The 16,230-nt window shown below is 45.6% G+C and overlaps 1 protein-coding gene across 6 annotated transcripts in view; it reads left to right on the top strand.

Moving 5' to 3' along the window:
- Nucleotides 1-16,230, top strand: part of SSBP2 (single stranded DNA binding protein 2) — an 875,377-nt gene that overhangs the window by 717,486 nt on the left and 141,661 nt on the right. For all 6 annotated transcript variants that reach the window (XM_078675324.1, XM_078675321.1, XM_078675326.1 and 3 more), the window contains exons 6-8: nt 14,122-14,181; nt 14,273-14,339; nt 14,709-14,779. In XM_078675324.1, the coding sequence (XP_078531450.1) occupies nt 14,122-14,181; nt 14,273-14,339; nt 14,709-14,779 (198 nt within the window). The remainder of the gene's footprint in view (nt 1-14,121; nt 14,182-14,272; nt 14,340-14,708; nt 14,780-16,230) is intronic.

Here is a 16,230-nt window from a genome sequence, read left to right as displayed (position 1 = left end):
TCTCCCAGTATAGCGCTATAAGCTGCTTGGCAGCTCCGAGCATTTGTAGCGCTAGAGTGCATTCGCTGCGGGTGAGTGCCTTCAGGTTGGTATGTTTAATGCCCAAGAGAATCGTGCTTGTGGCTTCAGGCAGGGGAAATCTCAATACCCCCTTAATATGGCTGAGGACCTCTTTCCAGAACAGGGTCAATAGCAGGCAGGCCCACCAAATGTGTATGAAATCTCCAGACAGTTGAGCACCTCCAACACAGGGGAGAAGGCGCAGGGAACATCTTGTGCAAACGTGTGGGTGTGTAGTACCATTGCGTCATGAATTTATAAGCATTCTCTTGCTGTGGGACGCTGCGATAGACCTTGGGGATATCGCGCAATAGGCGACTCCACAGTGAAGGCGCGATTTCCGTGGCGGACGTCAACTGCCATTGACGTTGGTATGGGTGAGACGGCTTTTCCAGGGGGTGCTGCAGGATCTGATAGATCCGAGTTACCAGGCCCTTCGATTAATCAAAGGAGCGGACCAGCCGCTCAAAAGAAGTGAATGGGCGGGTAGCCGCCTTGTGCATCTCTGCCGAGGAGACCCAATGCCGCAGCTGTGTGTACTGTAGTCCTGCTTCCACTGGAAGACAAAACTCTTCTCTACACTGAGCGAACGTTTTGAGAGTGCCTCCCTCATATAGATCGCCAATCTCCCTGTATCCCCCTTGCTCCCATTTGGTAAAAGCTTGTGTACGATATGCCAGAGGGAAGAAAGGATTCCCTTCAATGGGTGTGTGCAGGCAGGGGAATGTTGTGAGGCCTCTGCGCACCGCCACCCTGTCCCAGATATCCAGGACCGTTTTAGTGGGCACCGCCATATACGCATTTCATGAGCGTGCCGCTCGGTGGAGCCATGAGGTCCCAGATGGTACGCCCAGTTACCACTCTATCCATGTGTAGCCAGCCCTTTTCACTCTGTTGTTGTCCATTTCGGCGCAAAGCGGAGATGGGAAGCCCAGTAGTAATCCATGAGGTTGGGACAGGCCAGTCCCCCTCTGTCCCGCGGCAGCATGAGAATCTTGTGAGCGAACCGCGGCCTACACCCTCCCCATATGAATGTGGTAAGTTTGCGTTGAAGGCCCTGTATCTGATGCTGAGGAATAGAAGTAGGAAGGCATTGGAATAAATATAAGATTTTGGGGAGTACAGACATCTTAATGGCATTAAGTCTGCCCAGCCACAACATCACCAAGGGTTTCCATCCCCTCAGTTCCTCGCGAACAGCACTCCTACATTCTCTCCAATTCACCTGGGACCACGTGTCCAGGGAGGGAGTCCGCTGCAGACCCAGATGCTGAATATGGCCAGTGGCCCATTGATAAGGAGCGAGAGTCTCCAAAAGTGTGATCTCCTCCTGTAGAATCGTAAGATTGAGCGCCCAGGATTTGCCATGATTAATTTTGAGACCAGAGGCCCACTCAAAGGTCCGCAACAAAGAGTGTAGGGCCGGGAGAGACTCTCGCGGGCGTGAGAGCGTGAGGATGAGGTCGTCTGCAAAGAGCGCCACCTTGTTCTGCGGGCCTCCAAGAGAGATGCCATGTATATCTGTCTCCTGCCTGATTAGCTCCGCCGGGGGCTCCACCACTAAGGCTAATAGTAGAGGAGACAGGGGACAACCCTGTCGGGTACCCTGATGTATAGTGAAAGGTTCCGTAAGTTGCCCGTTTACTCTGACCCTCGCCTGTGGGACAAGATACGGTGCCATGATCATGGACACCATGTTCTGCCCTAGCCCAAATCTCTGCAGCACTGCCCGGAGGAAGGCCCAGTCCACCCGGTCGAATGCCTTCTCCACGTCGAGCGATAGGAGGCAGGCCGGGATATTCCAGTGGTGCGCTTTCCCCTCCAAATGCGCGATTCTTCGTACATTATCTGCCCGATTGCGGATGAAGCAAACTTGATCCGGACCCACCAGACCAGGCATGTGGGTATCTAAACGTTTAGCCAGTATTTTGGTGTACATTTTCAAGTCTGAATTTAATAGTGCTATGGGACGGTAGGAGGAACAGAGCATGGTGTCTTTCACCATCTTAGGGATAAGAGCTATCTCTGCCATACCCATAGAGGCCGTTGGCCCTTCCGTGTCGGAGAAGGAATTATACAGCCTCAAAAGATAAGGCTGAAATTGCGCTTGAAACATGCGATAAAAGGATAGGGGTAGGCCGTCCGGGCCCGGCATCTTTCCAAGTGGGAGATCCTTTAGGGCTGCAGTTATTTCCTTAGCAGAGAGAGGGCCTTCCAGTGTTCTAGCATGATAAGGATGTATCGGGGTCCGGTCGCATCTATCCAGCACTTCTGTAATGAGATCCGGCGACTGTGCCTCCGCCGTGTAAAGGGCAGCATAGTATGCCCAGAAAGCTTCGCATTTAGCCCGCTCCGAGGTAACCCTCATTCCATTCGGTAACTGTATATTAGCTATATGGGCCTTGGCCGCCCGCGCTCTCAAACGTCTCGCCAGTAGCCTGCCCACCTTATCTCCCCCTTCGAAGTACCTCTGCTTCAGTGCCAGTAGGGAGGTTTCCTCTTTATTAGTGCGCAAGAGGCGGAGCTGCCCCTGGAGATTCGCCAGCCGCCGACGAGATATGTGCGAGGGTTGTTCCTGGTCCTGTTTTTCAGCCAATTTAATGTCCTTTGAGAGAGTGTCTTCAAGATGCCGAGCCTCCCGCGCCCTCGCAATCGAGAGAGAGGTGATGTGCCCGCGTATCGTGGCCTTGAAAGCATCCCACACCACGGGGAAAGGCGTTTCCGGGATATCATTACTTACAAAGTAAGAGTCGATGGCAGCACGTATGCTATCCACGTCGACTGGGTCCCGGAGGATACCCACGGCAAGCGCCACCGCGGAGTAAGTGTGGGGCAGGCGGCCGGGTCCTGCAGGAGCAGCTCAACATGTGCATGGTCAGAGAGCGATATGGCCGACTTCGACGCAGCCAGCATGCCCCGCACAAGGGCATTGGATACAAGCAGGTAGTCAATGCGCGAGTAAGAACGGTGTACATGAAAGTAATACGAATAGTCCCGCACCCCCGGCGAGTGATATCGCCACGCATCTAGGAGGCCAAGATCTGTAATGTGCTTCTGCAGACTTGAGGACATTGCCCCCGCCCCAGTCAAGGATGCTTCGCTGTGATTTACCCCAGGGTCCCACACCAAGTTAAAATCCCCCCCAGAATCACAGAGGGGTCATCCTGCAGTACATGCTCCCGTAGGAGCGTCCGGAGGTAAGCGTCCTGCATCTGGTTGGGTGCATACACATTACACAGTGTAAATAGGTGCCTCCCAATCCCCACACTCGTCCTTATGTAACGTCTGTCCGCGCTCCGGAAGGGTTTAGCCTCCCCCGCCTGATGCCACTTCTGCACAAAATTGCCACTCCCGCCGTTTTGGTGTCCGCTGCAGCCCAGAATTGGAGGGGATATTTAGGGTGCGCCATGTGCGGTACATCAGCTTTAATGAGGTGAGTTTCCTGGAGGAAGATAATATCAGGATTGTGCTGGAGGAGATATCGCCATGTTTGCCGCCATTTATTAGGAGAGTTGAGACCCTTAACGTTGAGCGATATTACTTTCAAGGGTCTCGGAAGGGTTCCAAGTCATGTCCGACCCCAAGTTAGTCCTTCCTGCCACTGTAGAAGGAGCTCTGCGTGGGGGTAAACGCGCATGGGGGCCTATGTCGAACCGCTAGGGAGACATGCTGCACCTGCAATACCACCCGCCCATCATACCTAGTAGTCAAGAGAAGATAGAGAAGAAATGTGGGAATGTAAAGAAGAGAGAGAAAACAGAGAATAAACCAACAATGGCCAACCGGGCCACAGTGACCTGTTCCAGGGACAGGACATCCTACACCCCGAGGTTTGGATAGTCCCAGAAGTGTCACTCTCCAAAGAACAGTTGGGGGAAGTCTGCAGCCGCGTTCAGATGTATCCAGGCAAGGAGCTCTGGAACCACCTACGCTGCGTTCAGGTGGCCAGAGCAATGAGTGGACATTAACCCAGCTCTCCACCCCAGCGGAGAGAGGGGTGAGTCCTGGAACACGCAGCTCAATCCATCAGGGGAACCTGGCATCTTTGTCAAGGGTTTGGTGAATGCTGGGTGGCTCCTCCTGTGTCCCCTTCCAGGGACCTAATATGCTCTGTAATGTCCTGTTTGGCCTGCGTGGCTGAGCGCTCGGCTAGAGGAGGAGAGAGAGTGGCGTCGGCGACGCACAGTGGACCATGATGATTTGGCAGGGACCCTCGTCAGAGGCGGGGGACGGGCAGGGCTGGCAGGTGCAGTAGTGGGGAGCCGAAGTAGTTGAGCCCCTACCCTATAGGACCGCAGTACCCTGCGCTTGGATTCCCACTCAAAAATGAGTGCAAACGGGTGTCCCCATTGGTAAGAAATGCCCAGAGTTCGCAGCTTATCCGTTACCGACTTGAAGGCACGCCGTCTCCTCAGAGTGTTAGGAGCCAAGTCTTGGAAGATCTGGATCTTGTGCCTGTCATACGTGAGGTCCTGCTTACCTCGCGCCGCCTTAAGAATGGCCTCTTTTTCGGTGGAAAAGTGAACTCTGGTGAGGATGTCCGGTAGCACTCCTGGCCTCTCCGCGGGTCCAGACACCCGATGAGCCCGGTCCAGGGTCGGCGAAGAGGCATCATCGTCACCCCTACTTTTTTATTTTAACCTGGTAATGCTGTCTGGGAAAAGATTCCACCTTATTAGTACCAATTTATCTCCCAAATGCAGCAATAAGTAACTGAAAGATGACCGGTCAACCTTTGAGAAGTACCTTCTGGTGTGCAGGATCCGGAGTCGCCATTTCTTTCAAATTATTATTTTTAGTATTTTAGAAACTTTTGACCTGACTGACCTAGAAAACCTTTTTTTGTTAAAATCTGCAGGTTATGCAGCAGATGATGGATTATGTGGCAATTGCGACAAATCGATAATTCCATAATTATGCAAAAATAGCCATGACAGCAGAATCGTATGATTCCAGTGGGCCTGGTTGGAACCTAACGAAACAACTGAAACCGTTAATCATTTTTATTTAATTTACTGTTTGTAAATAGAATGGTTAATGCTGAAGTTACCGAAGAGCAGCCCCGGTATTTTGGCTCAGAGCTGTGGTTGTGTTAGTCAGTGGTTGACGGGCCCACGCATTTTCTCTTTGCATTTAATATATAAAAAAATTGCATGTGGCAATGAAGAGGAAAAATGAATGTAGTTGCCCACTGCAAAAGCCAAAATGACCCTTGCTCTGGCAGTTCAAACCAAATTCTTCTCAACAATGCAATATATCACTGGTGTGTTGAAGTTTTAATGGTACTATATCAGTTATATTTCTCAAACTATATTTGTTGACTGTTAGTTCTCAATCAGTTAGGACTTGTAGAGGGCGGCAAATCACCCGTGAGCTTTTCCAGGCACTGGGATCCTGCTGCTGTCGGTCAGAGAGCCATGTCTTGAGTTTCTTTCTGGATTCCGTGAGTGAGGATGCTGTTTGGGGATGGAGGTCATTCCAAGACTTGACGGCGAGGTAGGAGAAGGATGGACCTGCAGTTTGGCAATCAAGCCAGAAGTGTACCTGGTCGAGCACACTCCAGCAGTTTAAATGTGGCTTGTCAGTGGTAGCATATTAGCTATTATGTGTTTGTTTAGAGTCTCTCTGTGTTGTGTGTTTGCATAACTGCGGTATTTACCATGGTACATACTCACCCTGGCTCAGGTTTCGTCTACCCTGGATCCCGGAAACTGGATGGTAACGTTGGATCTATAGGACATGTTTTTCCATAGTCCCGTCCTGCAGGCCCATTGGCATTAACTGTGGTAGACAGCGGACCAAGAGCACTTCCAGTTCTCTGTGCTCCCCTTTGACTCACCAGTGTCCCCCAGGAGTTCACAATGGCGGAGGTTGCAGCACCTCTTCGGAGGTCAGGAGTTCCAGACTGCCATTACCTCGACAACTGACTGTTGAAGGCAGGATCGCCACTGGTCGTTGTCACCCGCCTCTAGTCTACAGTGAACCTCCTGCATTCACTCGAGTTCACTATCAACGTGCCGATGTCACAGCAGACTCCTTCTCAGATGGTCCCCTTCATCAGAGTCATTCTGGACATGGTGCAATTCCACACTTAACCCCTGAAGGGAAGAGTCCAGGATATTCGGGCTATGATCCTGATGTTTCGGGGTCATTTCTGGATCTCAGTGAGTCTGATTTTGTGGCTGCTGGGCCTGATGGACTCTTGTATCCTGGGAGTGAAGTTAACCAGGTGGCACATGTGAGCTCTGAAGTGGGACCTGAAGTTCCAGTGGGCACAACACCAGGGGAATCTCTCCGACATGTTCCAGATTTTAGAGGAGAGTTCAAGAGACCTCTAGTGGTAGTTTCCGGACCTTTATTGGGTCATTGGCAGACCCCTCTACCTTCCCTCATCCAAAGCTAATGGTGGTGACTGATGAATCCCTTCTGGGGTGGGGCGGCCATCTAGGAAGCAGAGATCAGAGGCCTCTGGTCTCCGGCAGAGAGACCGCTCCACAACAACCTTTTGGAGCTTAGGGCCTCTGCTTGGAGTTAAAAACCTACCTATTATCCATCAAGGGGAGACTGGTCCAGGTATTCATGGACAATAACCCGCCATGTGGTACTGCAACAACCAAGGCAGAGTGGTGGTTTGGACACTGTGCCAAGAGGCCCTGGAATGCCAGGATATTTTCCTTATGGTACGCCACATGGTGGGATCTCTGAATGCCACGGTAGACAAACTCAGTTGTGAACACCTTGTGTATCACGAATGGCGCCTTCCATTCGGAGGTGGCACAAGGACTCTTCTGAGCATGGGGAGAACCTTGGCATGATCTATTTGCCAATTCGTGAAAGTGCAATGTAAACACTTCTGCACATTGGAGTTTCCAAAGTGACTCTCTCAGAGACTTGTTCTTGTTAGAATGGAACTCAGAACTCATGTACTTCTTTCCACTGATACCTCTCCTGCCTAGGGTTCTCAAGAAGATCAGAAGGGGCCAGACTCAATTTATCATAGTTGCTTCAGACTGGGCATGGATGTGTGCTAATTAGAAGTCCTGGGCATGAGCATTTGTCCTCCAATCAGGCTGCCCTTTCGGGAGGATCTCCAGTTGCAGCAACAGAGCAGGGTCTTGCACCCGAACCTACACACTCTCCGCTGGAGATGGGGGGGCGACAGCTGGGTGTTATCAGCCTTCCTTATGAGATCTGTGATGTTATTCTGGCAGTGAGCATCCCTCAAAAAATTCTGTATATGCTTTCCGTTGGGACACATTTGTGGATTGGTGCTCCTAACGAAAAGTTTATCCACTTTCTGCTTCTCTGTCGGAGGTGCTTGTTGAATGTTGTCTTTAGCCCATCAGGGACTTGACGTCAGCACTGTTGAGGTTACCTTTCTGCCATTTCAGCTTTTTGCAGTTGCCAGTTCAGCCCTCTCTGTTTAAGTATCTAGTTGTGACACATTTTCTCAAGGACTTACAGCTTCTATTCCCACCTGCCTGCCTTGTTATGCCCTAGTTGGACCTTCATTTAGTTTAAACGTCTCTTATGTGTTCTCCATTTGAACCCATGCATAGTTGTCCTCTGGAACTTTTGGCACTTAAGACAGTCTTCCTGGTTGCAATTACATCGGCCAGGAGGGAAGGAAGCTTCAAGCTCATTCTGTTAAGCCCAGGGGCGTCAGCTTCTAACCAGACAAAATGGTTCTTCAGGCTCTGGCTTCCTTACTGCTGAAGGCGGTGACCCTTTTCCATGTCGTCCAAAACCTCACGTTGCTGACACCTTTCACTCCACCTCATCCTTCAACTCCATAGTTTGGACCTAAAAAGAGCACACTTCTTTTACATCGATCGCACCAAAGAACACACTGGGTGGACAATCAGCCCTTCATTGGGTTTGCTAGAGCAAAAAGAGGCAAGGTGGTGCAGAAATTTACCATCTCTCACTGGATTGTACTCTACATCATTATCTGCTATGCACTAGCTAATAAGCAGCCTTCTGAAGGCTTGTGGGCTCAGTCCACCAGAGCCAAGGCCGCTAGTACTGTATTATTGCACAAAGTGGGTTTTATGACGGTACAACACTAGGAAAAACATTGCATGCCTTTAAAACGCATTTGTTACCCCGCGTTTGTTTAGCATGCATTTGATTGTACCTCGCATGCCATTACCACACATTACTATGGTAAGTTTAAGTGTGTGAGTGTGTGTGTTTGTGTGTGTGTGTGTGTGTATATATATATATATATATATATAATTTTTTTTTTTTTTTTTTTTTTTTTTTTGCGGTGGAGACACCCCAACCCCTCATACTTCCCTTAAATGCATGGTAAAGGCATGCGTGTTAAAGGCCTATACGTGCTAAACAAATACGGGTAACAAATGCATGGTAAAGGCACTGCGATGCAAAAAATTGGATTGCATAGACTGTTTCCCCTCAAAGTGCCTGTCCTGGACGTCTGCCAGGCTGCTACAAAGGCGGCACTCCACATATTGACGAAACACTACTGCCTGGGCAGGCAGGTCCATCGATATGGGCATTTTGCGCTTTCAGTCCACCAGGATTTGTTGGATTGAGCCAGTTTGCAGACCCTCCTCTCTGGAGTATTTTATTTAAGTACCGGAATCTGCGGTTAGAAGTCTCTATTAGAAGAACAAATTTTGTAGAGACTATCTAACTTTAGTTTCCTGAAAGGCCATCCCTTCCTCCGGTTTTGTGATCTGAACTCCTCTCCTAAAGATTGTTAGACTCTGCACACTGGTCATAAATCATTCTCACATGTCTCCACGCTTTTAGCGTGGAAATAGTCGCAAACAAATCTGATGTCAGCGCCCTGGAGTGATGCCTGTATCCTGCGCACATCACTTCCGACACGGATAAAGTAGCCACGGAACTGCTGATGCCACCTACTCAGAGGTACTGTTGAAGATTTTACGGATCCAGTCTGATGCCTGGTAATATTTTAAGGTGAATATGTGATTAGATAGTCTCGACCAGAAGAGCTGTTACCGAAGGTAAGAAACTTGTTCTCTAGGGTTCAGGGAAGGGTAGTTTTAAGTAGTATTAAGGGGTCTTGGTGTTTCTGGGATGGATAACGTTAAGGGGTAATATTTCCAGTTGAAGGAAGCGTAGCATGAAGGGTTAGTGTGGGTTTTTAAATATTTTGGGAAGGGTAGCGTTTAGGGGTAGCAGGGGCTTTTAGAGTTCAGGCATGATACTGTTGAGGGGTTGTAAGGGGTTTTTAGTGTGCAAGCAAGAATTGCATTAAGGAGTTGTTGAGGGTTTTAGGGTTCAGAGATGAGTTGTGTTAAAGTGTTTTTACCGTTCAGGGAAGTGTAGCATTAAGGAGTTTGTCGAGTGCAAGGAAGATTATTGTTAAGGGTTAGTAATAGCTTCTTAGAGTTCAGGGAAGCATTACTCATTAATAAGGGTTTTACTGTTTACAGAAGGGTAGCATTAATGACTAGTAAGGAGATTTTTACAGTTCAGAGACAGTGCAAAGGAGCAGTAAGGGGATTTAGGGATGGGTGACGTTATGCAGTAGTGAGAGTTCTTTAGGGTTACTGGAATGGGTAGTGTTAAGGGGCACAAAAGTTTTCCAGTTTAGGGAAGAGTATTGTTAAAGGATAGTATGTGGTTTTCTGGAGTCAGGAAAGCGTAGGGTCTAGTTGTATTAAGGAGTATTTATGGTCAACGGAAGGTTGGCGCCAGTGGATAATAAAGAGCTTTTAGGGTTTATGGAAGGGAAGCGTTAATGGACTTTTAGGACTTCAAATAGCCAATAACCTAGTAGGCATGCTCTACCCGATTAAATCGGGGTCACCCCAAACAATCCCTTTAGCCCAAAATAAAATGTGCCTTTTTCGGAGAAAAGAAAAGCTGACAGGTATTTATCTCCCGCTTTCTCTCTAGTGAGGTATGCTCGGTTACACAACGAATGTTAGAAATAGGACACGTGTGCCAGACAATCTCCAATCTTTAGGTGCAGAGCACTACCTTTGTGTCCCAAATCAGTGTCTAACAAATGGTACTATAAAATATGATTTTTTTGCTGTATTGATCTACAAATTATGTGTAGGAGCATGATTATAATTTCTAACAATCAAGGGTTGGTAAAGCGCAAGTACACACCCATGAGGGTCTCTGGGGTGAGGTAGGGAGCAGATCCGTCTAAGTGCTGGGGTTATTGGAAGAGCCAGTGCTTGAGGTCTTACTTCCTGAACTGGGGTAGCGCGAGATAGTCTGTGGTGGAGGTGGAAGGGTAGGGTTGTATAAACAACTCCGCAAATAATTTACAAACCAGGGCAAATATTGGACAAACCCCGATATTATTTCATCAAACATCCCTAGCCTAATACTGCCTGTTCCCTAACTCATATAACTTAAATTCTGTCAGTTACTTTATGCTGCTATCAGGTGAGCAGTCCAAATTCAGCCCTCAGTAGTGGTACATTTCCAACCTAGCACCTGCAGTGGTATCTACCACTAATGCTGTCTTATGCAGCTGGAAGGGGTCACTCATGCTTAACTACTGCTTTGCTATTGAAATGTACAAACAATGGCTGTTTGCTAAAGCATATGGAATCTGTGGGAGCAAAGGCTACTTCTCTCTTCTAAGACGGATCTTCAGAAGTCATCTGCCTTACAGCTGCAGTTACAATGCTCCCCCTAGAAAAGTGGAAGGTGTCACGACTCTCTCCTGTTAGTTTGAACGTGTCAAAAATATGGATGGTTTAGACCAGTATATGCCAAACATCCTGTTAGCATTGCTATTCCGACAATGAATCTGCTGTTCTGGGTCCTATGCTTGTTACAGGTATCGATTAGTATTGCATACGGTCATTTACTAGCAACAATCAGGCCTGGCATGAATGTAACATGTATTTTAACTTTACCAAAGCCCTGCCACACCCTACATAGTGGCTTAGAATGTGAATGACGGAGAAGAAATACCATGCCTTTCTAGTAAGTTGTATTACACGGTTTTCAACTCATTTGAAATACAGCAATGGGAACTTTCTCTGGTTTAATTACTAACGCCTAATCAGAATTTAATTCCAGTCTTGGAAACGTAATTCAGCTTCAGTAAAATATAAAATGTCTGTGTTCCAAAGCCTGCTCATTACAAATGTGCTGGAGTGATTTTTTCTGACTTTCAAATACTTTTACTTTCAATCTCCTACTAAACAGCTGAATCTATGCTCACATTAAAGTAATCAGCGTTTGTGTCTATTTACATGTTTGTGTCGATAGTTCTAACTAATAAAAAAACATAGCTAATGCAGTTTTTAAACCACAAGAGGCATGCGGTGCATTCACACTTTGATATGAGACAGAAAATGATATGTTATGTTACCAGATTTGTAGAGCTCATGCAAATACCCGGGAGGGTGTCCTGGTGCTAAGGAAGGATGCTGAAGGAGACTAAGGGGGGGATTAAGAGCATGCAAGAGGTTTGCAGAATAGCTAGGATTTTAGATCTTTTTCGAAAGGCTGGATAATTGTTGAGCTTTCCAGTGTTTTGGTAACAGATAGGGAAATGAGTGGTCGCCAACCCTTTGGCATCAAATCTCAGGGTCCGGGTTTAATTTTGGAATAAGATCTCTAAGTTTGCAGGGGTTTATGAGAAGACAACTTGGTGCGTAAATAGATGGGATCTGTGCATGAATTGGACAATGAGCCATGCACAGCCCTTCAAAAATAAGTCTCTGAGGGGCGGGCACCATTGCAGATAGATGCAAAATGAGGAAATGTGGGAGTCTTGTGGCAGGTTAAAAATGAGATGGATAGCTAAGTTCTGAATGTGTTGAAGGCAGGAAAGTGATTGGAACGTGACTGTCAGATACAGTACATTACAGTAATCCAATCTTGATAAAATAAAAGATTTGAACCACTTGTATATATGGTAGTAGAGGGTAGGAAGGGCTAGATCTTACATCTAGGTCCTAGTTTATAAAAACAAGTAGCCACAAAAGTAAGTTTTGGATCAACCCAGAAGCCAAGATTTCTGACTTTCTGACACAGGTTTGGGCTATGGATCAAGAATTTCTGGATGCCAGCCAAGGGTCCTAGAGGACATCGATTTGCTCAGATGAAGTATTTCCGTTTGTTCTGTACTAAGGTTTGAAACATTATGGTGAGGAGCAATGCTGAAATGTAGAACAGGCATTACCTGGGGGATTCTAAAGATTGATTAGAAATTGTGAATTGTAAGCATAGGTCATGAATGATAGGTCATGGAGTGTATTAATCTGGGTAATGGGTGAACATATACGTTAAATAATTTAGGACTAAGGTCCAATCCTTGTGGAACCATGTCCTGAACGTGGATCTGAATGGAGGAATATATATTGCCTGGGAATGATCCTGCAAGTATGAAGATAGTAAGTCAAGGGCCTTGTGTTCAAGACACGCCTGCAAGAGGAGTTCAGAAACATTTTATGGGACATCTTATCGAAGGCCACCAAAAGTTCATGTAGGACCAGGCCCACAGCGTGACTGTGATATTCTTGGATACAAGCATCCTCAATGATGGATAACTCTGGTCTGTATCTGTGCTATGACACACATGTTAATCTTATTGTCCTGAATCAAAGATCTCCTTTTCCAGAAATGTTGAAAGTTGTGCGTTTACCTCCTTTTCTAATATCTACATTTGAGGAACGGAAGCAACACGATGAGCTGGTAGTTCCTGAGAAATGTTACATCTGCCAATGGATTCTTTAGAAGGGACTGGACTAGTACTTGTTTCAAGCCATGGGGACCATACATTACACGGATACAATCGTACCATATGCCTCGAGGGACAGACCGAGGGACCTTACCTTACAAAGACAATCTTAATATTAGACCAGAACATTTAGTTTGAAAACGTAAAAGCTAAGGCATTTTCATATGGAAACGTGTAAAGCAAAGGCGGGTCATTCTTGTGGCGGTGTAGGCTGCCTTCCCTTTTTCATGGGGTAGCACTAACTGTACAAGTGCTCTAGAAAGTAGTAAATGAAAGCCATTGAAAACAGCAGATTTTATCACGACATGACCGCATGTTCTTACAATGCATATATATTTAACAAGCCTGCTTCTGAGCCTTTTTGTGCTGAATTAATGTACATTTTGAGAAAAGCAATAACTCTGTAGAAGGACATTGCAGCCACGACTTGTGATAGACCATGGACACACAATTTTTTTATGAATTTGTTTTTTGAAAGCAATAGTCTGCTTTGTTTCAGTAATTTAATGTTCTATATTATTGGTGTAAGAGCTACGTTATTTACAACTTATCATTCAGTACTGAGAATCAGTGCCTATTCGAAAACAATTCAACTCACTTAAGCTGGGTCACTGGAATTATGCAGCAGACTATGCAACATATAATCTATGGCACTATTGTGTCACTCTTTCAGTATTAGAATGCACTATTTTACCAAATCTTGCTAAATTGTCGTGCTGTTTAATTCCTTATTACAGAAGCCATCAGCGGAGGGTTGACCACGATTTAACCTTTACAAAGCATAATGGAGCACTGCTGCATCCCATGTGCAGTGACCTTACTAACTTTTGAATGATGTGTTCGAAACAACATTTTGTTTTTGTTGAAATATGCTCAAATATTTATGGAAGAGAATGCTGAATACTTATATTCTACAGCGAACACCACAATCACATTTAAGTGGATTTGCACTTAAGTGGCTCCTTTGTGACTCCCTAGATGAGTTCTTCTGTTTGAAGTCTGCAGCAGAACTTGCCTTTAAATAAAAATAAGAAAACGTGTGATAGTCCTGTTCCCTATTTCTGGCGAATCTTAAGTCTTGTGTTTCAATGAGTGTGTCTTTAACTTAACTTCTCTGTTGTATTTTAATCTTAGTTACATAAAAAATCATTTGGTAAATCACAAGAAGAGCAGCACACTTTTAAAATAGCAACTTGGGAAATGCAGTTATCCAGGTTATAAAAAACATAGATAATGCTTTTTATATGTTAGTATTTGTTCCTGATTATAATCGTTAACATATTTGTAGGCTGAGTGCACTGACAGATCTGTTTCAGGATGTGACATGTTATTGTGTTCTCTTTTCACAGCCGTTTATGTCCCCACGATATCCAGGAGGCCCAAGGCCACCCTTAAGAATACCTAATCAGGTACCCTTGTCACGTTTGCTGTGCTTATTCATCTGATCCGAGAGTAGGCAGGAGGGTCTTCCTAATGCTGTCCTTCTTTGCATGCTTGCAGGGACTCGGTGGTGTTCCTGGGAGCCAGACATTACTTCCTAGCGGGATGGATCCGACGCGGCAACAAGGTGTAGTGGCTATGTGCCAGATTTATGTTAATCATGAGATGGAGACTATGTGCCAGATTTATGTTAATCATGAGATGGAGACTATGTGCCAGATTTATGTTAATCATGAGATGGAGACTATGTTCCAGATTTATGTTAATCATGAGATGGAGACTATGTGCCAGATTTATGTTAATCATGAGATGGAGACTATGTGCCAGATTTATGTTAATCATGAGATGGAGACTATGTGCCAGATTTATGTTAATCATGAGATGGAGAAGTGTCATTGTACTTTGTAAGGCCAGAAAGACTGCTAAGCATTTGCTTATTTACAATTAAATATAAAGGATAGTAACAACCCTTTTAAAGTTGTACATCTTTTTTTAGGACATCCAAACATGGGCGGGCCAATGCAGAGAATGACAGCTCCTCGAGGAATGGTTCCCCTAGGACCACAGGTATGTTGGAGGCCCACCACCCTCGCTCTGCCTCTAGTAGTGGAAAGGTCTATGGCCAGAATCACTGGAGTAGCATTACAGCTAGACCTTCTTTCGAGATGAAATAAAAAATGAAAGGCTTAAGAAGTTCTAAATGGCATTTCAAATGATTATAACTTACCATGAGAGCTCAAATAATTACTTCTGGCTGTGAGGGCATTTTGTTATGGAAAAACGATTTGCACTCTTCCTCATGCACGAAAAATAGTTAAACATCAATCCGAAAAGCCTAGCATCCACAACGATATGATTATACAATAGTATGGATATAGAATGTCATGTAAAGAAGGCTCCCGTACTAGACATAATATAACATTTTGAAAATTGACAGCAGTTTAAAAATAAATAAAAGGCTGATGGTACTAATGACGTCATAGTTATGTTGTAAAAAGTAATTTTGCGTGAAACCAGGTTTGACTGTATTAGAATGGTTGGAGTTCATTTGGCTTTGTTTTCAGTTAATAAATGTGGCAGTTAATTATACATGCAGCCTTTTTGAATGTTGATTCTGTTTGTCAAATCATTTTGTATAAGATTATGTAAAATGTTTAAAAAATGTGGACACAACCTCTTATTGAAAAAAAATGCTTTCTAAGAGTTTTAGGAAAGAAATTCTGATTTTTAATATATTGCTGCAACTAATATACACCATCTGTGTGGTACATTTTGTTAGAAACAGATGTTTTGGAATAACAAAAACTTTGACTTCGTTTTTTTAAAGATTCCTGCCCCTGTGCTAAAATTCTGTTACCCAAACAGAAAGCTTCCTTGAAAAAGTTGTAATTAGTGGAGGGATCTTTTGATTAACAATATTGTTTCACGTTGTAGATTATTGCTTCAAGTGAACACCTTATCTTAACTGAGCCTGGTTGCTCAGTGGACTAATGCATCCACTCCAGAAACCTGTTTGACCACATGCTCACAGGTTCAAATTTCAGTCGGTCCACTTAGCTGGTCATCCTTCCTAGGTTGATAAAATGAGTACCAATGAATTGTATAGCAATAAACACCCGTTATTCAATGCCATGATGCCCAAAGGGGTGAACATGCGCTTTGTGAATACATATGTTTTGTTATATTAACTGGTAAAGTTCCAAAGGAACAAAAGAAGAGTGGCTCACCGATTAGAGCGGCAGACCCTGAGGCAGAAGGTCTGGTCCGGACCAGGGTTCCATCCCCGTCGCGGCAGGGTCTTGGGTTCAATGTCTTCAGACCCGATAATTCTCGCCTCGGTGCCTACTCTAATCGTGGGGTTCCACTCTGCAACTCTGGGCAATAGCTTGCTTAATCTCCACACGGGCTCTCACAACGCTTGGATGCCTGGCTTCACCTTGGGGGTTCCCAGGAGTGGACACCTCACAGGAACAGGCCAGGATGGGTTCCACAGCGGTATTCGTACAGCGCTTAGAGAC

The sequence above is a fragment of the Lissotriton helveticus genome, chromosome 2_1 (genome assembly GCF_964261635.1).
Source record: "Lissotriton helveticus chromosome 2_1, aLisHel1.1, whole genome shotgun sequence".
Classification (NCBI taxonomy): Eukaryota; Metazoa; Chordata; class Amphibia; order Caudata; family Salamandridae; genus Lissotriton; species Lissotriton helveticus.
The sequence above is the reverse complement of the archived record's forward strand: the minus strand, read 5'-3'. Positions and strand labels throughout refer to the sequence as shown.